Source organism: Ipomoea nil, unplaced genomic scaffold, assembly GCF_001879475.1.
Source record: "Ipomoea nil cultivar Tokyo-kokei standard unplaced genomic scaffold, Asagao_1.1 scaffold0482, whole genome shotgun sequence".
NCBI lineage: Eukaryota > Viridiplantae > Streptophyta > Magnoliopsida > Solanales > Convolvulaceae > Ipomoea > Ipomoea nil.
Genome location: NW_017616910.1, coordinates 4,889,546 through 4,914,588, shown reverse-complemented (window position 1 = coordinate 4,914,588; position 25,043 = coordinate 4,889,546). Strand labels below are relative to the sequence as shown.

Here is a 25,043-nt window from a genome sequence, read left to right as displayed (position 1 = left end):
GAGGCCGGGCGCCTAGGCGCGATTTTTGCAACAGTGATAGTAAGAATATTAACGTAAGAATTATAACATAGAATAAATCGTAATAATTAATAACTATAGTCTAGGATTAAATTTGGATTTGTCAGGAAAGATAAGCGACATCTGGTGAAATTAACTCTTTATCGATTTAAATATTCTTAATATATTACAATAATTCCATTCCGTGCATCGCACGGGTGAAAATACTAGTTAAAATAATAATAATAATAATAATAATAATAATAATAATAATAATAATAATAATAATAATAATAATAATAATAATAATAATAAAGAGTTAATCCAAAGTTAATGTAAATTTGTACAACTATATATAAGACCATCTCCAACCCAAAACACCAAATTTTACACTAAATTTTACACTAAAAGGAATATTCTCAGCATATTCTTACACCAAATATTTTTCATCTCCAACCCATTACACCAAATTCTGCACTAAATTTTTTTCTTTCATTAGAATAATTTATTTTCTCATAAATTAAGACTTTGTATTATAACTTTATATATTTTAATATAAAATATAATTATAATGCAAATATTATAAGTATTATAACTTTAAATATATGTTAAAATTATATTTATGTAATTTTATTTTTAATTAATTTATATTTAATATTAGTCTTATTTTAATCGTCTTGATAAGATCTTTCAAATGATATACTTTATTTTTAATAATTTAACAAAGTATATAAATATATTTAAAAAATCAGGACATAAAAGGAATTAAGAATAGAAGGAAGGGGCAAAATTGGAAGGAAAATACCCCACCAAATTTGCCGCAGATGAACAGTGCAGCGCCAAATATGGCGCTGCACTGTTCATGCTGCGCCAAACTTTTAGTGGGATGGCGCTCCATTGGAGCAGGGGCACACCATTTTTTCCACCATTTTGGCGCAATGGCATGCCCCTTGGAGATGGCCTAAGTACTAGGCTAATAATCAAAATTATTATTTTAAGTTATTTTTTAAAAAATAATTTTTTTAGCTAACAATTAATGTAAAAATAATGTTGGTCAGTGGATTGGATCGGAGGCGATTTTTTTTTTTTTTTAAACTTCAAAACATGATAAAAGAATATTTATAATAAAATATGAAATGATTGGAATAAATTGTATATCATCGCTATTAATATTATATTCATAAATACTTTTTAATTTAATTAGATCAACTCTAAATATTTTATATTAATTTAAATACGATAATACACAACTGAAACTTTTAAATTATATTAACTACATAGTTCATAAATATGAAATTTTCTTTTAAAATATTAACAAGATAGTTCAAATTGGTCCTCTGACTTTTAAATGCATCCAAAGTAGTCCTCTAACTATAGTAAAACACTGAATTGTCAGTTTTACCCTTCATTTAAACACCTACTTAACACCAAAACTAACAGAGGACCATTTTGGCTTAAAATTCAATAGTTGGAGGACCATTTTGAATGCAATTAAAAGTCAAGGAACCAATTTGAGAAAAAACCATAGTCGAATGACCATTTTGGAATTAACTCGTTTAAATAATCTAAAAGTTAATAGTTACATTTGGACTACACAAAGTGTGCAACCATAAATGTTGCAACAGTTCACTAGTTGCATGTAATAATAAACTTTTGCTTATTAGCTTCCCATATATCATTTATCCCAAAAAAAAAAAAAAAAGGTTCCCATATATCAATTATTTCATTGTCTAACATATATTCCCTACCATGTGGTGTTTTAACTTCCAATATCTCTAACTATATCTCCCTACACTTTGTCTATTTTGGGGTGCATCACTCACGTCACATCCCTATAAATCCTTTGGTCACTTTGACTCCACCTGGATTGTTTGCTATCCTCCCCATCTATCACAATTCACACAATATTCTTTTTTTTTTTTTACAAGAAAAATTCGCAGCACGATTCGAAAGTGTATACTGAGTAAATCTCACTTTCATATAATAGCCCACAAACTACACAAGAGAGGTAACGACACTAAGAAGACTCAGCGCGACATGCTCGATCAACAGAGAATCAAATTTGTGCCAATTCACTCAAACTCAAGCTTTTGCCCTTAAATGTGTTGGCAAGAATCTAATAACTCATAACACTTGTACGACAGGCTCGACCCTATACTCCACTACCCACTTGATCGACCATCCCTTTTAGGCCGGGCACATACAATATGCAAACATTCTTATTCATAGGCAGCTGGTAATTAATTAACAACTTATAAGGACACTTACCCTACCAACCATTAGGTCACATTTATTAAGGAGTGTGCTAGGTTGTGAACTGAAGTTAAGGGAAATAGCTTGAGTTTGGAGGGCACATATATATATAATGATAAGGACAATATAATTAGGGGTTGTGTTGTGTTGTGGCCACATTATATTGCCTCTACCATAGGAAAGAAGGAAACATCATTTGGTCTGCCGCTGTATTTCTGAATGGAAGATTGGAAGCAATTAAGATGTCAGAATCAGCAAATATTGTTAGTTGTACACTACACAAGATTCAATAGAAGTCCAAGGATCTCAGTCTCCGATTGAGACATTATTCTAAGTCTTGAGGGCACTCAAGAGCTTTCTTAGCCAACCAATCTGCTCCCAAGGATCCACCGCTTACACTCGCTAATGACTATTATGTTTATTTATATTGGATATAACTCAAAATGTATGTATAGTTGTACCATATACTATATGCCGACACTTGGCTTTACAGTACCACACACAATTAAAATTATTAGAGTAAGAGTTATATGAAATCGTCTCACGAATCTCAATCTGTGAGACAGGTCAGATCTTTAATTAATGGATCGAATAATTGACCTAATTAATCAAAGATCCGACACGTCTTACACAAATTTTTGCCAAATTATTATTATTAGTACAATGCAGTAATGCAGTGAATACTCCTGTGGAGACATTTCCCCGGCCTTATAGAAATAAGGCACACATATTACAGCCCATGTTGAGCCCAAATTTAAATTTTTATTCATTATATCTTAGACAGGAATTTACCATGCACATTATAAATCTTGGTTCAGATCATGAAACTTTAATTAACATATTATGTACATTCAGTTTAGAAATTATATAATGCCATAAATAACATGTTATATACATTCAGATTATTTATAAGTATATAATTCGTTAACTGAAATTACATAATATATTAAACGCAAGTACATAATATAATATAGACCACGATTTATAATGTGCATGATAATCTCTGGTGCATGATATAATTTGTGATAAATTTCTCCATATTGGGATATATTTTTTTCGATTTGTACTCAAAGAGAGTAGGGCCAGGAAAAAAAATTATTTTTCATTTTTTATTTTAAAGTTTTCTTCAAACTTATAGACAAGAAATTAAAGCCCATATTTATGATATGTTGTAAATGTAAAGTATAATTATGGATGTAATTCTTAATCCAAAATTTATATGGTGACCTGATAAGTCCAAACATTTTTAGAGTTAGGAGTTAGGACTAAGAAATTTTAGTATGATAAGAAATTGGCAATTTATATCGTGCACTAGGGCATACATTGCATTGTGTGTCCTGATGCAAAACGACGTCGTTTTGCACTTTTTTTTTTTTTTTTGAAAAATTTATTTTTCCGTGTTTGTTGTTAACTTGTTAAAAAAAAATCATGTTTTGAAAATTTATATAATTGTATACTAAAATGTATATAATTGTATATGAGAATGTATAACAGAATACACATAAATTTTTAATTGTTAAAAAAATCGCGTGTTCGAATGTATATAATTGTATACCAGAATGTACATAATTGTATAACATAATGTACATAATTATATAACATAATACACATACACTCTGTCGCGTCAACTCCCCACACAACTTAACAAAACCACGTCGTTTTTAGGAGGCGCGGAGCACACAGTGCTATGTGCACCGTGGTGTAGGGTATAACGATTGTAAAAAATTAACTTGATAAGCCGGATGACCAAAATGGGCTAGTCCGATAGCACGAGTCACTTAAAGCTATTCTTTTGTTTCACAATTGATGTGGAACAAAATATATAGGAAATTTATATGTAGGCTCTGTTTGGCATGCGTAGCTGAAAAGCTACTAATTGAAAGCTGAAAGTTGAAAAATTAGTAGCTGAAGTTGAAAAAATCTAGTAGTTAATAAGTAAAATGATTGAAATTAAGATGTTTGGTAAAATTAACTGATGAATAAGATGATCAGTGTAAAAAGATACACGGTTGGAAATCATCGGATTTCCGACCACCCAAAAGTGGTCGGAAACGGTCATAATTTTGGGCACAAACACCTGTTCCGACCACTTTTCCGATCAATTTAGATATTTGGAAAAACCCTCGTCGTTATTTTCGACCACCCAATAAAGTGGTCGGAAATAGCAACCACTTTTGGTGCGTCGTCGGAAATATTAGTCGGGGCAAAAAGTGAGTTTTGTACGTTTTCCGACCATTGGTGGTCGAAAAATTATGCCCATGAAGATTACAGACCTTGGATAATGTTAGGTGGTCGGAAACTAATGAAGTAAAATTAAAAAAAAAAATGAATCATTTCACTGCACTGTAACATTACAATCTATATAATTATTAATCAACTAATTTGTGTGTAACATTACAATCTAAGAGATTCATGCTTTAGAGATTGCAACAGTATAGTAACAAAAACAAGAAACCTAGTATAGGAAGAACGAAGACTCTTGTAGCTTATAGGCTTCATCCCTTAGCTGAGGTACCATTCTAATAGCATTGCTCAATATGGCCGATTTGTCCATTTTGGGTGGTTTTCCAGGGTCCATGACACAACTCAATTCTTGGAAACCGTGAAACAAATCCATGTTCACAATATCGACTAATGAATAGCGATGCAAGCACTAGTATAAATGTTAAATACAAAATTTTTTACAAGTCTAGGCATATATATAAGCAGCAATCAATTTCCACGGAGAGAGTAGAGTGTACCAGTCATTTAGCCTATACCTTTGCATTGTCTCTCTTTGTGCTTTAGAATCAGCTCCACTGCAAGCCCCAGATTTCATCCTGAAAATTAAAAGACTTGAAAATATAATATCAAGATTTCCATGCTAAAGAATAGCAAAGAAGGTGGGAAATCTAGAAAACAAACTTAGTATTTTGATGCACTACACTAAACCAGATAGTAATCTTGTGTAAATCCAAAGCAATCACACACATGCCATGCTAACCTCTTTATGGCGCTGCATTCGTTTGAAACATCAATTTTTACATATGACTCATCTTGTCAAATGCTGCAACATAACAGAGGATATCACAATTCACTAATTATGAGAAGTTAACTTTTCTTGATGAAACATAGTCAGGCCATGAATTATTCTCTAACAAACAAAATGAAAGGGAAAAGTTAAGCAGATGAAAATGTCAGTAAAAACAAATTGTGGCAATCCGTATTATAGTCAATTGTCAGCCAAGTCGTAACATCAAAACATATAAACATCATAAATTCTTCAATAGGCAGAGCTTTCAACACTGCTTCTTTGGCTTAAGGATCTTCAAAGACTAGAATGAGTCAACTGCTCTAATTGAGAGATTAACACAAAAGCCATACTCTACTCAGTATAATATGATTCTGAGACTATATAAAGGCAAATACCAACAAGGCAACAACAAGTACAAAAATCGGCCACAGCACAACAATGTTGAGCCGATAACACATTTGAGCATACAACAAAAGACCTTAGATAGATGCTCATTAACTCAACCAACAAAAGCACTTGTTTCATTTGGAATGTTATTCAAGACGGTTAGATTAGTTGTGGCACACGAAAGTTCTCTTAGATACATCATAGTAGGATGAACTCCTAATCTTATGTCTAAGAGAGTTGGAGACCTCAAGCTGACCAGATAAGTTGGGGGTCATTGGCTAGCCCTAGGGAGATATGACTATATACATCCAAATCAGCGTTATGACAGGCATGCAAAAGTCTCCCTGGAATATATAATGAGATCAACATCCAAAAATTATTTAAAAAAACAACTTAGCATAACACCTCATTTGATCCCTAGGCACCCTAGCAGCATCACCCATATACATAGTTATTGAAATTAAAGATCAAATGCTTTGGAAATAGCAAACAGACTACTTCATCAACAAGCTGATCTAAGCAACCTTGCGATACAATGGGATTTCCAGTGTTCTCAGGATTGTAAGAATTAACCTATAATCAGTTTAAATACACTCAAATATTACATTCTAGCATTCCATGTAAGAAGTGTTACATGGTACCATGGTCGTTTTCTACAGATGCATGCCTTTGATCATTGCTTGTATTTCCTTAGAAAAAAAGTGTCAAGGCCTATCTTGACTCAACTTATATGCAGCTATCTACCAGACTTCACCATATGTATCTTTAATCAAGGTTAAAAAAGGCGCACCTTGGTACGCCTCAAGGCGAGGCGCAGGGGTTAAGCTTGGAGGCGTACGCTTTTTACGCAAGGTAAGAGGCGTACGCCTGAACCCTATGAGGCGTACGCTTCAGGGCGTGCTTGAGGCTTTATTTGAGGCGTTTTGGCCTTTTTTAATTTCAGAGCCCATATTTAGTTTTTTAAACCGAAAATAAAAAGACCCAACCCATTAAAAATTATTCCCAACCCTAGTTTGATTAGGAAATAGAAGCCTGAAATGAATAGAACGAAACAAAAAAAAAAAAAAAATCAAAATACGAAGTTTCGTTGCCGCGACCTCTTTCTCCTGCGAGCGCCCCCTCCGACGACCTCCCCCTCCTGCGACTCTAGCTTCCGGCGACCTCAGCCTCAGGTGATGCGTCATTTCTTCACATCGTTTTTTTTTTGTTAACCTGGCTGTTAGAAGCTTATTATATATATATATATATATATATATATATATATATATAAAATGTGTGTGTGCGCACGCGCTTTTAGCAGTAGTCTTTGAATAGTGGATAGTAGTAGCCAGTAACCCAGTAGGCAATAGGCACTCGATAGTGGTAGGATTTTTTTTTTTTTGTTAACCTGGTTGTTAGAAGCTTAGTATTATATATATATATATATAATATATATATATATATATATATATATATATATATATATATATATATGTGTGTGTGCGTGCGCGCGCGCGCGCTTTTAGTAGTAGCCTTTGGATAGTGGATAGTGGCAATAGCCAGTAGCCCAGTAGGTACTGGATAGTGGTAGGATTTTTCTTAAATATCAATTTGTTTGAATTTTTAATTATTTCTAGGTTGATTGTTTATAAATGGTGAACCATTCAAAGAGGAATAGTGCGGGCAGTGGTTTAGGAAATCTTGGGGTGTCTACGGGTTCAAAAAATAAAAAAGATCCAGCTTGGGACCATTGTGTTGAACTTGTCATGGATGGTCAAGAGAAAATGGCATATAAATATGTCATATGCAATTATTGTAAGAAAGTCATCACAGGGGAAGTCGTCACGGATGAAACACCATCTCGTCGGGACAAAAAATAGTGTTAAACCGTGTGCCAATGTATAGGCAGAAGTTAAGCAAAAATTTGTTGACATATTAAACAAAGTTAAAGCCACTAAGAATTTAGCACAAATGGAGTTTGAGCAACGTGTGGACGTTGGCTCATACTTTGGAAGCGGGAGGGAAGGTGACGGTGAGGATGGAAACAATGTGGCTTCAGGTGGTTCTATCTCTAATAGATGTATTCGGGGGCCTATGGATAGATACATGATGAAAGGAAATGCTAGTGGCGACCAAACAACCACTATTACACCCCAAAATGCAAAAGAACTACGTCAACAATTGAGTTTAGACATTCGGAGGTTCTTTTATGAAAATGCAATACCATTCAATGTGGCAAGGAGTCCTTCATTTATTAACATGCTTCGGTCGGTTGGCGCATATGGTCGGGGACTTAAGCTTCCAAGCATATACGAGCTTAGGACATTGATATTGAAGGAAGAGTTAACAACAACAACAAAAATTGTTGAGGAATGAGGACATTAAGAGTACATGGCCTCTTACTGGAGTTTCAATCATGTTTGATGGTTGGCAAGATATTAGACATAAGAGTCTAATTAATTTCCTTGTCAATAATCCTAGTGGTAAAATTTTTTTGAAATGTGTTGATGCATCCGAGCATGTGAAAGATGCTAAATTGTTGTTTCGGTTGTTTGATGAAGTTGTTGAGGAAGTTGGAGAAGAGCTTGTGGTTCAAGTGATAACGGATAATGCAAGCAACTACTGGGCGGCGGGAAAGTTGCTTATGGAGAAAAGGAAGCATTTGTATTGGACTCCATGTGCTGCACATTGCCTTGATTTAATGCTAGAAAGAATTGGAGAGCCACCACAACACAAAAATGCTTTGACCAAGGCAAAGAAAGTGAGCAACTACATTTATAATCATTCTTGGGTTTTGAGCTTGATGAGGCAATTCACTAATAGAAAGCTTATTAGGCCAGCAGCTACTAGATTTGCAACTGCATATTTGACGTTGCAAAGTATTTATCAAGTCAGGCAACCATTGGAAGCTATGTTCACTTCTGAAAAGTGGACAAATAGTAATTACGTGATACACACCCAAGGGAATGGGTGGTTTACTCACGCAAAAAAAGGGAATCAACACAAGATTGGAAAGTAAGAAGTCTGGACAGCAAATCAGGCAAATCAAACAATCAACACACTGATTAAGGGACAAGTTTAAATCATGCAACCTGACATAAATAAATCAGCTTCTCAATTCTCTCCCTTTACTATATTTATTTTCTGCATTGCATTATAAATTGTAACCTCCTCAAGAGAGGAGGGCAGCCAATAATCTTCCTTAGTCTTTAAGCTTTAGTAGTTAGGCAAGAGTCTAAAACTCTTGTGGGGCAAGAGCCTAAAACTCTTGTTGGGGAAAGTCTTGTGACTTCCTGTTTCTTTTCTTTAGTTTCTAGTCTATCAAAATACCTCCTTGTTCTTTTCTCTAACATTACACAAGCAAAACTGATGGGAAGGAAGTTAGAAAAATAATTTTGAGAGATAATAGCTTTTGCCAAGTTTAATTTTTGCTATCAAGACTACAAAGCCTTTGGTTGAAGTATTGAGGCTAGTAGATGGAGAAAAAGAGCCAGCTATGTGTTTTCTATACAATGCTATGGATGAAGCCAAAGAGAAGATAACCAAGAACTTGGGTGGAGAAGAAAAGGATTACAAGAAGATATGAGATCTCATTGATGAAAAATGGGATTTTCAGATGCCCCGAGACTTGCATGCAGCTGCCTACTATTTAAATCCTCATTGCCATTATGCTCCTGGTTTTTCTACACATTTTGAGATCAAGCGTGGCTTATTAAATTATTTAGAAAAGCTCATACTCAATACAGATGAAATGGAGAAAGCTGACGTACAATGTAGTGTTTTCCACGGTAAACAAGGATTTTTTGGGTTGACTCAAGCTAAAAGCACACTCTACAAACAAAGTCCTGGTAATTAAAGTTTAAATTCTTACTTAAATAGTTAAATATGAGTGTTACTTAATTATAGTAAATTTAAATACTTAATGTTATATTGTTATTATTCTTTTAGTTGAATGGTGGACTCAATATGGAGATGGCACTCCCGAGCTTCAAAAGTTTGCAATTAAAGTGCAAGAAAAAAATTTGGTTAGCCCAAACTGATGAGTTCGATAGCCCAAAATCCAATTAGTTAGCCTAATTGATCAATAGTTATTGCGCGGATCACAGTCCAAAATCGACATCGTTTCACGCAATTTTTTTCACGTGATCCACTGCAACATTCATTTTCATAATGTACATTCTTCTAAAACATAATGTACATTATATTATTCTAACTCATAAAGTACATTATCTTACCCAGAAGTTTCATTATTCTAACACATAATTTACATTATTTTAACACATAAATTACATTATTCTAACTCATAAAATTCAACGACGTCGTTTTGGACCATGGTTCACACAGCTGTGTGGACCACGGTCCACACTTTGCCCTGATTGATATACCTAAATCTAAAAACATAATAAGTGTGAATGAAAGTTATACCCCTGATTTATGTCCGTTTTTTCCGTTAAATTTTTTTGTACATTACGCTATAAAGGTTGTACATTAAAATATTTTGGACAAACATACCCCTACCGTTATAACTTCCATTATCTTTTCCACTATTGTTACCATGCACATGCATCCACCATATATTTTCTTATCTTCTTCATTAATAATAATATATACACATTATATATTTGAGTTATATATTAATTATTACATAAAATATAAATATCAAATTTATAAAAATGATTTACATTATTATTATTATTATTTAGAATAATTTAAATATCTAAAATATAAATAAATTTAAAATTTTATTATAATGTATTAATATTGGGCACCTATTTTTTGCGCATCGCGCATAAAAAACACTAGTATAGATATAAATGTTGAGCATATAGTCATTAAGGTGCAATTCAACTATAAGCTTAGGCTTTTAGTTGAGATAGAGAATATGCTTCAATTTGGTGGAACCCACCACACACGTGAGGGGGCGTGTTGAGCATATAGCCATTAATGCTCAATCCAACTATGAGCTTAGGCTTTTAGTTGAGATGGAGCACATGCTTCAATTATAAAAGTGAAATTCAAAATTATTATCTTAATTACATCATTAAATGAAGTCAATTGAGTTACCATGATTTACATCCTCCTAATGCTCTGTCGGGTCGGGGTGTGAGAGCCTTTAGGATTAGGGTTCAGCCTTTTTGAAAGAATAATTTACGTATGATATGATAATATTGGTGCAGTCCATATTCATTTTTATTTTCCGAGTGGCGTGCATACTGGGACACTGAAAATTATATAACATTCCAAAATTTCATTGAATAACTATTACTCCGTAATTAATAAAACGTCAAAGAGTTGACTTTGATTCCCCCACCGTTTATATTAGAGCCGTCATTTTATATACTTTATTGGAAGGACGATAATTATTGCTAAACTATTTCTGGATCATAATTTCAAAATTTCATCTGCCACTTGCATTCGTCGTAACAAGAAATGTATCTTTGCGTAATTAGAAGCCAAAATCAGACAGCAAGTCGGGGGTTTAGAATAAGAAAATTCTCTATAGAGTTGATAAAGAAGTTCTCTTACCTAAAACATTCTGCACTAACCTAAAAATATTGTGAGTCGTTCCAGTCTAATCCCAGTTGGGTTATCTGCAAGTGTTGATGCTTTAATCTTGACCAACTCAACTACATTTGGAGCAGTGGTTGCCTCTCACACGGATGATTTTCTAACTGCTATTTCTGGACCCTAAGACCAATGAAGGATCCATATCTTGTTGAAGCTCTCGTAGTTAAAAAAACTCTATCTTGATTGAAGGATTAGCGACGACACAAAGTTTGTATCCATCATATTGCCGACAAGTTTGTTGACTTTTTAACGACCTTCCCATAGATCTATCATTTGTAATTGGGAATAGTCGTAGAATATTATCTAAGTTTCAGGCATATGTCATTAGATACATTAGTAGATCAATGAATGTGCAGGCTCACACATTAGCTAGGGCTTCCCATTTGAACTCTGGTCTTTGTAACTGGGTTGACTCTCCTCCTCACTGTATTCGATCGATAAGTAATTGAGTTTATTTTCTCAAATTTTTTTTTTTAAAAAAAAGAACAATTATTGCCAAAATATTTTGTGCATCTAACGCAGTCGCCAATTGGATCATAATTTCAAAATTTCCTCTTCTCTATCTAAATTAAATAAATAAATAAATAAATAAATAAACTCATCTGGACTTCAATGTCACCATAAATGTTAGCCAAAACTGCCCGTAGAATGATTAATCTATTGCTCGCCAGTGTGGAATAATGTGATTTTTTAATACAAATACATTGGACTAAAATATTCAAATAGTCTGACCAATCGCCACAAGTCATGTCGTTGAATCTAATATTTTTTTGAAAGCAACCAATGTGGTTATATTTAGAGATAAACTGAAATAGCGTCAGGGACAGAGTCTCAATACATAGCCGTAGAAAGTTGTGTAGTTGTAGAAGCTAATGTGGTGAGCTAATAAATTATGTGATCTAGGAACAAAATTAACTGAGCAAAAATTAAATGAAATCATGCAAGCTTTGCAGGCATCAATAGCATAACCAATATACGATTTAGGCGAAGCCCCTGGTGAGGATAAATAGCACTGTAACGTCTAACAATTCGTGTAAATATGGACGGCATGTTCACCACGCTCTTGTAGCCATGATAAAGCTTCTTTGCACGCAAACGCCTCGGCCATGAGCGGGGAGAAGCAGCTCGGCAAAGACGCATTGTACGCTGCAACGTATCCTCCGTCGGCGTTTAGCAATATTGTGCCCACCGTGGCCGAATTTGTGGTATGAAAATATCCAGCATCTATAAAGCATCTTCTTGGCCGTGTATCCACCGTAGCAGCAGCAGGAGGTTCCGACAGTGGCGGCAGCAGCAACGTTGTCGGCAGCGTCCCGGTCGGCAGAGCAGTGTACCCGACGCCATGCATGCATCGTTGCGGCCGCCACGGCAATCAATTTCCTAGGTAGGGGTAGACAGGCATCCCATACTGCTCTATTTCGTGCTCTCCAAATATGATATATGGTAGAGAATACCCCGATCGACATGCCTTCGTCCTTTTCTTCTTGTTTGTGCAGGTTACAGGTCAGATTTCTTAGAAGAACCCGGTCGGTCCCCGACCGGGCATCACCCGACCGGCGTTGTCGACTACCGATCGGTAGCCCTTAGGCGAGAGAGCTGAGAAGAGACACGTGGCAACGCTACGTGCTGACAGGCAGGGCACCCGGGAGGGCGACACGTGGTTGCTACGTGGGTGACATGCCAGACGGCTGGACTTGTGTCTCTGGCTCCACAGCTATAAATACCCGCGATAGCAACAGTGTGGGGGACTTTTGGACGATCGATAGGTTGTTATTAGAGAATCCCGACCGCAGTCAGTCGGTACTCAGAACAGCCATTTAGATTGTACTTAGGGCCTTCACCTCGGTCAATAAAAGATATTTAATTGCTTTAATTGATCTTGTGTTTATTTATTTCCGCTTACGTGGCAGTTAACACTATCAATATAGAATCGCAGCTGCATATATAATTCCATTAGTGTCTAGAACATTTAAGATTGCACTTAACCACTCATGGAAAATATTTGTCACAATATTGGAGAGTGGAGGTTGGATTGTGCCCATATGGAAGTAGCATAGCCACACGATACTAATGAATGCATAATGTTTTCTTGCATGATTCCACACATGGCACATATCGGATCCACATCCACTCTCTTTATAAGCAGATTGTTGGTAGTGGGGATGTATCACTTATAGCTCTCCATAAAAATGTCTTCCACTTTGGGTGGATTCTTAGTCTCCACAGGGTGAGCCATTTATCAAATGCCCCATTATTATTATTTGTATAGTTCCCAACAATACGCCTGTAGCCGTTCTTTATAGAATAGCAACATTTCGGGTCCCATGCCAATACCACACATCCTCATAGTTTGGGGAAATTGGTATCTGATTGTAGTATATTTGCAAACAAATAATACCCGGAGTATTGGGTAATTGGTCCACAGGAAGTGGTTGTATTAAGCACTAGTTACTAATTTATTCTTTGAAGCTAATCCTAACAATTGATTTGGATGATTGCATAAAATAAATTAAATAAAACAAAGCAATGATTCAGAGTTTTGGAAGCAAAGTAGAGAGATTGAGATTCCTGGGATATTAAATCTGGGTTCATACGAGTGTGAGGATGCAAAGTGATATAGAGCTACTCTCGCAGTCACTAACACTAATGAATATCAACTCTCGTGCGATAATCACCCAATAAAACAAGAATAAGCATCATAAATTCCTAACTACTACCTTCTCTGGAACTGGCAATAATCAAGAATTAAACTCCCTAAATAAATTACACTTTCTTAATGTGCAACAATTAGGTGCAATTATGTGTGCTCTAAATTATGTCCAACTCTCGTTGTGACACAAAGAAAGCAAACGAAGCAAGTAACTATGACCACTAATTACAAGCATCAAACAATAAAATCACAATTGGGACACAAGTATTAAACCCAAATAATAATATATTAAAGAATCTGAGAGCTCAGGCACATAGGTTCATAAACACTTTTACCCAAGAATCTCTAAAAAATTTAGCCAAGCATAGCTAAATTATACATAGCAAATAAATAAAATAATTACAAATTATCAAAGAGAGTACAAGAATGAACCGGACAATTTTCTCAAATCTCCCTAGTCTTCTTCTTGATTCCCAAGATAACTTGCGGCTTTTGATTTCTATCTTTCTTGTTTCCAAAGATCTCTGAATGAATATTAGGGTTGGAGAATGTGGGATTTTATAGCTAAAAGTCTAGAATCAATCTCGTTGAAAATAGAATTTTGTGCGAAATTGGACTGAAATTACATGTAACATGAAATTGCAATTTCCTTCTTTGAGTAAATACCACCTATGGTCCCTCGAGTTTGGTGGCATCGCCATCAATGGTCCCTAACTTTCGTAATTACCATCCGTCATCCTCCGAGTTGTCAAAAGTTACCTTCTAGCGTCCTTCTGTTACTTCCTCCCGTCTCAGCCGTCAAAATGGAGGGTAATATTGTCATTTGACTTATACGAAAAGAGTTAGTACCAGCCAAGGTCCCTCGAGTTTGGTGGTTTGGCCATCTTTAGTCCCAAGTTTCCATATTCCATTATTTTCCTTCTTTCATATTCTCCTCTTCAAATGTATTATTATTACTATTATTTATAGTTATTATTAAATTCTTATTATTATTACTATTATTTAAAGTTATTATTGTTATTATTAAATTATTGTTGTTATTAAATTATTATTATTATTATTGTTATTGTTATTATTATATTATTAGCATTAAATTATTATTGTTATTATTATTATTATTATTATAATATTCATATTCATATTATTATTATTATTATTATTATTATTATTATTATTGTTGTTGTTGTTGTTGTTGTTGTTATTGTTATTATTAAATTATTATTATTATTATTATTATTATTATTATTATTATTATTATTATTATTGTTATTGTTATTGTTATTATTATTATTATTATTATTATTAAATTCTTATTATTATTACTATTATTTTATTGTTATTGTTATTATTATTATTATTAAATTATTGAATTATTATTATTATTGTTGTTGTTGTTGTAGAAATGTGCAAATGCTATATAGGATGAGTGTATTAATAAAATCAGAAAATTAGAGAAATAAAAATCTGGAGGAATGGAAAAATGGAAAACTGAAAAAATGGAGAATGAAAACTGGAAAAATTGAGAAAGAAAACTGGAGAAATGGAGAAATGAAAAACTGGAAACGGAAAAACAGATAAATGAAGTAAACGACCCCTATACATTTGTAAATTTTCTTTAATATTGTATAGGAGAAGAGGGAGTTCGAGTTGGAAGTTGAGAAACCACCAACTTTTTTTAATATTGTTTAGCCAAGTTTGGGACTAAAGATGGCCAAACCACCAATAATTATAATAATAATAATAATAATTTAATAATAACAATAACAATAACAATAATAATAATATGAATATAAATATAATAATAATAATAACAATAATAATAATAATAATAATAATAATAATAATAATAATAATAATAATAATTTAATGCTAATAATATAACAATAACAATAATAATAATAATAATAATAATAATAATAATAATAATAATAATAATAATAATAATTTAATAATAAAAATAATAACTTTAAATAATAGTAATAATAATAAGAATTTAATAATAACTATAAATAATAGTAATAATAATACATTTGAAGAAGAGAATATGACAGAAGGAAAATAATGGAATATGAAAACTTGGGACTAAAGATGGCCAAACCACCAAACTCGAGGGACCTTGACTGGTATTAACTCTTTTCGTATAAGTCAAATGACAATATTACCTTCCATTTTGACGGCTGAGACGGGAGGAAGTAACGAAAGGACACTAGAATGTAACTTTTGACAACTCGAAGGATGTCGGATGGTAATTACGGAAGTTAGGGACCATTGATGGCGATGCCACCAAACTCGAGGGACCATAGGTGGTATTTACTCTTCCTTCTTTCTTTACTAGTATTTTCACCCGTGCGATGTACGGAATGGAATTGTTGTAATATATTAAGAATATTTAAATCGATATATAATTATTTAAGAGTTAATTTCACCAGAGGTCGTTTATCTTTCCTGACAATTTCAAATTTAATCCTAGACTATAGTTATTAATTATTACAATTTATTATTATTATTAGTTTCTTTTCAAGTACTGTTAGTATATAATGGTCGTGAGGCACAATAATAATATAACCATAATTAAATATTCTTGTATTGTATTCCGGAGTTAATGCCATTTTTGGTCCTAGACTTATTGAGGCATTGACACCTTTCATCCTCCATAATAAAAATTGCCACTTAGTAGACACTGTTATTGGGATTGATGTCAAATGTGAAATTCGTGATTGTTAGTTGGGTGAAGATGGTTTCTTAATGTTAGAAAGGACTGAAGCGGATAACCTCAGTTTGAAGAAATGGATGTAGCAATGACCAATGGATGGAGAAATACAAGGATTAGAACATAAAAAGACAGAAAAACCCTTCTAATTCACGGTCAACAAACGACGTCATTGACGGAGGATCAAAACTGTCCAACGATCAATAACAGTGGCTACTAAGTGGCAATTTTTATTATGGAGGATGAAAAGTGTCAATGCCCCAATAAGTCTAGGACCAAAAATGGCATTAACTCTTGTATTCCGTGAGTCACAATAATAATATAACAATAATTAAATATTGTTCAATTCTATATTCTTCTAGGATTTCTATTACCATCATTAATTATTCCCAAATTTACCATAATTAAATAATTTGACCAATTATAAAGAAAGATTATTAAATAATGCACGGGACAATTGTTTAATTAAAAATTTTAAAAATTCATTAATAAAACATAAGGTTCTCATAGTTTTTTCTTAGAAACTCTTTAATAAAGCATTTTTATGTTTTAGAAATTGGTGGGCCAAACCTCCTACGGCAGTTTGCGGTGGATAGATCTCAAAAAAATATGCGATTTCAAAAAAATATTTGTCCAAAACGGACAACGGAGTCAAAAGTTATGCCTTGCCGAACTTTTGACACTTTACAACTTAAAAATAAAAAATAAAAAATTAAAGGCCGGTTCAGCCGGCGAGGTGGCCGCTGAGAAGGCTGGCGAGGCGGCCGCTGAGAAGGCCGATTCCGGCCTTCCTCGCCGCGGCCAGCGACACGATTTTTGCAACACTGATATATAAAATAGATATATATTAGAATAGAAATAGTATTACACAATTTTATAATATTACAATAAAATTTTAACCCAGAATTATTATAGAAATCAATATATTTTATTAGGAAGAGAGATTTTTTAGGAATTGTGGGGGAAGTTAAAATTTCAGGATTTTGTTTTTATATATAGTATAGATATAGATTGTATTACACTATTTTATAATATTAGAATAGAATTTTAACGCAGAATTATTGTACGAATGGGAATGTAGAAATCAATATATTTTATTAGGAAGAGAGATTTTTTAGGAATTGGGCGGGAAGATAAAATTTCAGGATTTTGTTTTTATATATAGTATAGATATAGATTGTATTACACTATTTTATAATATTAGAATAGAATTTTAACGCAGAATTATTGTACGAATGGGAAAGTAGAAATCAATATATTTTATTAGGAAGAGAGATTTTTTAGGAATTGGGCGGAAAGTTAAAATTTCAGGATTTTGTTTTTATATATAGTATAGAAGTATAGATTGTATTACACTATTTTATAATATTAGAATAGAATTTTAACGCAGAATTATTGTACGAATGGGAAAGTGGAAATCAATATATTTTATTAGGAAGAGAGATTTTGTAAGAATTGGGCGGGAAGTTAAAATTTCAGGATTTTGTTTTTATATATAGTATAGATTGTATTACACTATTTTATAATATTAGAATAGAATTTTAACGCATAATTATTGTACGAATGGGAAAGTAGAAATCAATATATTTTATTAGGAAGAGAGATTTTGTAGGAATTGGGCGGGAAGTTAAAATTTCAGGATTTTGTTTTTATATATAGTATAGAAGAGAGATTTTGTAAGAATTGGGCGGGAAGTTAAAATTTCAGGATTTTGTTTTTATATATAGTATAGATTGTATTACACTATTTTATTTTAAATATGAAGGAGGGGGGAACCCAATATGAAGGAGGGGGGAACCCAACAGAGTACTGCAAAGATTACATCGTGCATTTAGTCAGAGCTTACAAGTCTCCAATGAGGCCATCCAGAGTTATCATCGTCAAGGATATTTACAATGCCAAGAGGTGGAGACTGGAAAATATGGAGTCCTCTGGGAAGGGCCTTGGCAAGCCGTGCTATGAAGTCTGCTGCACCATTCTGTTCGCGGCAAACACCTTGAATCGACCAAGATTCCAGAGCGCGTAGTTCTCTCTTGCATGCGGTGATGATATTCCGAGTTACAGGTAGAAGCGGAGAAGAGCCATTGATGAAGTTAACTAACTCCATTGAGTCCGTTTCAAAAATTACTTTCCTAAAGCCCCTGCTTGCTGCCAATTGGATTCCCTTGAGGAAGGCCCAGGCTTCTGCTTCTATAGGTGAGCAGCGGCCGATGTTGTATGCAAAGCCCTGCTCCCAGTTGCCCGCTTCGTCACGAATAATTCCTCCGCCTCCAGCTCTAGCATCGTGGTAATCAACTGCTCCGTCAATGTTAACCTTCATAAAACCGTCAGGGGGTCTGGACCATGACACATGTTTCCATATGAGCTCCTGCATAACTCGGGCACCTTTAGCTCTGTGGTAGGCTGCGGATACTTCTTGTGCTTGCAAGATGATCCACTCGACTTTAGCTCTAACTGGTTTCCTCTCGTTTTTGAAAATGGCTTCGTTTCTCCATCTCCAGATCCACCAAAGTGCCAAGGCAAAGAGTACGTTTTTGTCAAGAGGGATTCTCACATCGTGCTTACCAGAGATTCCTTTTCTGAACCAAACTTCGAAAGGGATGTTCTGTGACACCCCGGAATTGTATGGAAGAAGAGCATCCCAAATTGGCTTGGCTTCACTACACTTACGCAGAATATGTTCCGTGTCTTCCACATCATTTACACAGCACCAACACTTGTCGCAAAGAGACATACCACGTTTCATTCTATTTTTATTCGACAGAATTTTGTCATGGGAAACTAGCCAGAGGAAAGTACGAACTTTATTTGGGACTTTAAGCTTCCAGATGCTCGTCCATATTGCAGCTTCCACCGGGGTGTGGAGCCCCGTGGCTATATCATAAGCTGATGATACAGAAAAGGATCCCGACGCTTCATTCTTCCACCTTACGGAGTCGATGGCCTCTGGGTCCGTTATTACTACAAATGCTTCCAGCTTCTCTATAACATCATCGGGTAACCTGTTAGCTAACAGGCTCCATTTCCAGCCAGTGTTCAGGTCCCAATAAAAGGAGACATTCTTAGTAATCTCTTCCGGAGGTAAATCGCTAAGAGCATCGATCAAAAGGTGGTGGTCCTCTAACCACTTGTCTAACCAAAAAAGCGTATGCTCACCATTCCCGACTTGAATACGGATGCCTTTCTCCAATAGAGGTACTGCTTTTAAAATACCCTTCCATGCATTTGACATATTCGCTCTTGGCTGCCATTGCTTACAATCTGATGGATGAGCCTTGTATTTAGATTTTAAAATTTCGGCCCATAGACTATTTCCTTCATGCATCAATCTCCATCCAAGTTTCGCCATAAATGAGAAGTTCATTGATTCCAGTCTTCTAATGCCCAAGCCTCCACAGTGCTTACTTCTTGTAACGGTGTCCCAGTTCGCAAGGTGACACTTTCTTTCGCCATCTATACTTCCCCAGAGAAAGTTACGGATCAGCTTCTCCATTTCCATGATGACTCCTGATGGTAAAAGCGTGGACTGCATAATGTGATATGGAATGGATGTTAGGGCGGATTGTATTAACACAAGCCTTCCTGCTAGTGTAAGGGTCCTATTCTTCCAACCGGATAGTCTTCCTTTCATTCTATCGAGGATGGCCGAGTATGACTCCTTCTTCAGCCTCCCATGAATGGATGGTACACCGAGGTATTTGCCCAAGTCGTTGACATTCGGGATTCCAAAGTATGAAGTGATCTCCTGCTGCAAGACTGATTCTGTGTTCCTTGAGAAGTGCAAGGATGACTTGTGTCGATTCATCTTCTGATCGGAAAGTAGGCAGAAAGTGTCCAGGCAGTGCTTCATTTCTTGAGCTTGTTCGATTGTGGCTTCCTCGAAAAGAATCAAATCGTCTGCAAAAAATAAATGAGAAAGGTTAGGCCCATTCCTTGTAATCTTAATCCCCTTCCATCGACCCCTGCCCAAAGAATCCTGAATAATGTGACTGAGTTTTTCCATACAGATAATAAAAAGTGAGGGAGAAAGAGGATCCCCTTGTCTAATTCCACATGTTGGGTTGAACCATTCTGTCAGCTTTCCATTGCATTGGACTGCCAGCCTAGGTGATGAGACACATTCCATGATGCAGTCAATCCAATTGCTATTTAGACCTATATCAACTAGAGTGTTTCTCAAAAAATCCCATGACAACTTGTCGTATGCCTTCTCGAGGTCCACCTTTATCATGAGCCAACCTGTTGACCCTTTCTTGAATCTCATAGAATGAAGAACCTCCTGGTAGACCAGGATGTTATCTGAGATCATTCTTCCTGGTATAAAGCTTGTCTGATGACCCCCAATTAATTTTGGTAAGACTTCTTTCAACCTAGTAGCCATAGTTTTAGCGAGAACCTTATACGTCACATTGCAGAGACCAATCGGACGTAGCTGCTTTGCTGAAATCGGGCTCTCGACTTTCGGTATTAAGCAGATGTGCGTATCATTGCAGCCCGGAGCTAGCTTCCTGTTAGAGAAAAAATCGTGGGCAAAGCTCGTCAAAGAGGTACCCACCACACTCCAGGTCTTTTGGAAGAAACCGGCAGTAAAGCCATCGGGGCCTGGAGCTTTACAGGGATCCATATCGAATAATGCGGCCTTTATTTCGTCATCCGTGAATGGACTATTGAGGAAGTTCCAATCTTGGTCCGTGAGGGTTGGGAAGTTACCATGGGGAAGGCTATTACTCCCATCTACTCTGCCCGTGTAGATATCAATGAAGTAATTCCTAATATGAACTCTCAGCTGGTTGTCATCCGTGATCAAATCCCCATTGTCATTTCTTATGTTTGTGATTTTATCCTTCTTGCTCTTAATTGCAGTTGCTAGGTGGTAGAATCGGGTATTACAGTCTCCTGATGTGATCCACTCCTTTCTAGATCTTTGAAACCAGATCATTTCTTCTTGGTATAGAGTTTCGTTTAGTTCCCTTCTAAGTTTCCTTTCCAGCTTCAAAAGGTTTTGACGTGGCTGATAGGTAAGAATTCGTTGAACTCCAGCAATACGTGCCAAAAGACGCTTCTTCCTTTTAAAGATGTTGCCAAAAGTATTGCAGTTCCATTCTATCAAAGCTTCTGCCGCTCTTTTTTTGTTATCCTCCAGATCCCTTGTAGCACACCAAACCTCTCTGACCAGAGGCAGGAAGGTAGTATGTAACGACCAAGCTATGTTGAATCTGAATCTTTTATCCTCAGGGACTGAAGACGGCGAGTGGGTCCTGATGAGCAGAGGGCCGTGATCAGAACTCAAAATCGGAAGATTTTCCACAAATGCGTCAGAAAATCTAAGTTTCCATTCAATGTTGCAAAGGGCTCTGTCCAAACGAGCTCCTTTGAAAGATTCAGAACTAATGCCTCTCATCCAAGTAAATTTTGATCCTTTGAATCCCATATCCAATAAGCCCTATCGGAAGATCCATTCATTAAACTCTGCGCACCTAGATTCCTGGAAACTCTCCCTGCTGCTCACCTCATCCCTGCAGGTTACCGAATTGAAATCACCTGCCAACAACCAAGGTAAAGGATGATTCAGATTGTCCTGACTTAAATCATTATACAGAAGTTTTCTAAGAATTCGATCTGGGCTGCCATAGACAAGAGTGAACAGCCATGGTTCTGCTCCACCATTTGTCACCTGCAAAGTAATAAATTGTGGGTGAGTCCTAATGACTTCTATGCCTAAACACTTGTTCCACAAGATCCAAATACCCCCCGAAAAACCTACTGCTTCTACCCTCACCCATTCTTCAAAACCAAAGGAAGAACATATTCTATCAGCTTGAGCGCCTGATACTTTGGGCTCTAGCAAACAAATCAAGGTGGGATGATAATCCCTGCATAATTGCTTAAGGGTGCGCTTGAATGACTTCGAAGCAGCCCCTTGACAATTCCATACTAGACTAATCATAAAAAAATAAAAAGAGGCAAGAAAACGCGCTAATCGCGCGAAGGAGTCTGGTTTTGGGGGCCAAAACGGCCCTGATGATCTACATCCTCCATTGAGGCTTCATTCACTACTGCTCCATGATTGCTCGAAGTGCCTCCCTGATCCGGTGGATTTTCTTTGAAGGCATTCTCAAGCCCCGCGGTCATGGGAGGAGTCCGATACGAGTCTTCGTGAAAGACCACAGTAGTCGCGATCTCTTTCCCAAATCTTGAGCCTCTGACCATGGTATGGTCAGTTTCGCCTGCTGCTCTGTTGGGTGTCCTGTAGGATACGCCACCCCTGGTATATTGACCTCTTCCACGACCTCTTGCGAACGTTCGAGCTCCTTCCGACCGATTTGGCCGGCTAGAATTCCCTTGTGCTTCCACTGGGATAGTGTGGGTGGGAGATTTCTGGGCGTTAGGGCGTGCAGTTCTTATCCTTGGTAAGTTTATGTTTTGATGATTGACTTCAGAGGTTCTCGATGGGTCTCCTTGAACCTAAGCTACTTGTTCTTCCTCCAAACCGTCTAGTGATGCAAAACAGCTCTGTTCCCCTATACCTTCAAAGTTTTTCTCTGTCGTTCTTGCAGTTTCCTGCTGTTTAGCCACACCATGGTTATTTTGGCCTTTCGGCCTATGTCTCCTCTCCTTTCTCGAAACAAGCATCCAAGCCCCGTATTTCTTAGGTGGTTCTTGGGATGTTATCGGTTGCGGTCTCTCCGGTTGGCTTCCGCCTTGATGGTCAGAGTCCATCACTTCCACCCCTGCAATCTTACCACAATTTTCTTGACGATGACCGTATGTACCACATTCGAAACACACGAGGTGAAAGCCTTCATACTCAATTAGCCATTCCTTCTCGTCAAGAACGTATTTGGGCATTAGGGGCTGCGAGATGTCGATCTCTACACAGATCCTTGCAAACTTGCCTTTTGCCACCAAGCCAGTAGTTAAGTCTATTTTAACTGGTTTGCCTAGCCCTTTCCCTAACCTCATAAGAAACTCTTCCTCAAAATACTCAATGGGCATGGTTGGGAACCTGATCCACACTAGCAATTTCTTTGTTTTCTTGTTTCTTGGGTCAAAGTTGGGCTCCCATCGTTGAACCACCAGGTAATGGTCTAGCACTAGCCAAGGGCCACCGTACATGGCGGTTTCAAGATCTCTGGTGGATTCGAATTTCACAAGAAAATAGTCTAGGTCAAGTGCTATCAGCTCAAATGGTGCTTCCGGCTTCCACATTCTCTGTAGTTTCTGCAACAGAAAAGAATAACCCACAGTTCTACCAAGAAGCTTAATAATGAGGGACTTACGCCACGGTCTTCTCAATCTTTCCTTCTCTTCTTTAGTAACCAAGATAACGGGATACTCCGATTTGGCAAGGTTTTCATTCATCACATCATCATCTGAATCGTACTCCTCCTCCATCGGGGGCATCTGGGTTCTTCTCGTCCATGCAGAACTTGGGGAAGCCGCCGGAGTCGTCCATTGGTTGGATTCCGGGGATGCAATATCTGCTAGAGAGGGTGACTCTTGTCTTGTTCTCGAAGATTGTAGATCCATCTGGGGCCCGAGCATTTCCCGTCTCCTCTTGGGCTTCTTAGTTGATCGTGCAAGTAGGTCCTGATCCTCCGGCGACCGATGGGTCGCCGTCGGTGAGGGCAGATTCAAGGTCGGACTTGGGTCTAGCTCCATAGAGAGAGAATCGTCATTAATATTATTTTAACGCAGAATTATTGTACGAATGGGAAAGTAGAAATCAATATATTTTATTAGGAAGAGAGATTTTTTAGGATTTGGGCGGAAAGTTAAAATTTCAGGATTTTGTTTTTATATATAGTATAGATTTGTGGAGATTGCCGCCTCTTTCTTTTGGAATTTAGTGCCTCCCTTTTGATTTGCAAATCAGCAACATTTAATTATAGAATTTAGTGCCGTCCCTTATATTTTGGAAATAAGTGCAATTCATTTGTAATGCATGCAATGTCTCGCAAGCCAGCGCCTTTTTATTCTTCCAAAACAGGTTGAACCCCAACCCTAAAGGTCCTTCTTATTGATTCAGCGCATTCTCGACTTCGACGTGTCGAGAAGTAACTCGACGCGTCGCGTCTAGATGCCGAGACTTACAAAACACTCTGGATGGATTCGACGGGTCGAGTTTGAGACTCGACGCGTCAAGTCTTATGGGTTCCAAACATGTTTATTTTGTCTCCAATTTCGTCCTAGAACTTTCCTTGCTTATAGAATTGCCCTACAATCAAAAACACTAACAAACATCATAAAATATTCAAAACAAGTGTGAACTATAATTAAATAATAAAATAGAGGATTATGCAATTAAATTACTAAAATCATGAACTCAAACCTATTAAATATAATCAATATTAATACTAGAAATATGCACAACCAGACTCACATCAGTATGTTTAGAATTCGGGGCATATCATTTGTTGAAAAATATCCGAGACAATATGATGGTCCAAAGTCCCTGTATTCTAATCTATCAAGCCAAGCACTTT

At 36.2% G+C, this 25,043-nt stretch overlaps 1 protein-coding gene and 2 long non-coding RNA genes across 4 annotated transcripts; all 3 read right to left on the bottom strand.

Moving 5' to 3' along the window:
* Positions 1-4,589: 4,589 nt before the first annotated feature.
* On the bottom strand, positions 4,590-5,218 carry LOC109173593. 2 transcript variants are annotated; one of them, XR_002052923.1, is made up of 2 exons: positions 5,010-5,218; positions 4,590-4,903 (listed from the first exon to the last, which is right to left on the bottom strand). It is a non-coding gene; the product is annotated as an uncharacterized LOC109173593 (long non-coding RNA). The 2 variants fall into 2 exon arrangements; XR_002052924.1 differs by having other exon boundaries at positions 4,590-4,842.
* A 3,617-nt stretch (positions 5,219-8,835) lies between these two features.
* Positions 8,836-22,402, bottom strand: LOC109173607. The gene is made up of 3 exons (XR_002052933.1): positions 22,391-22,402; positions 16,002-16,009; positions 8,836-8,933 (listed from the first exon to the last, which is right to left on the bottom strand). It is a non-coding gene; the product is annotated as an uncharacterized LOC109173607 (long non-coding RNA).
* A 620-nt stretch (positions 22,403-23,022) lies between these two features.
* Positions 23,023-24,219, bottom strand: LOC109173568. Its single transcript, XM_019322808.1, has one exon. The coding sequence runs from the start codon at positions 24,217-24,219 to the stop codon at positions 23,023-23,025; it is 1,197 nt and encodes a 398-aa protein (XP_019178353.1).
* Positions 24,220-25,043: the final 824 nt, after the last annotated feature.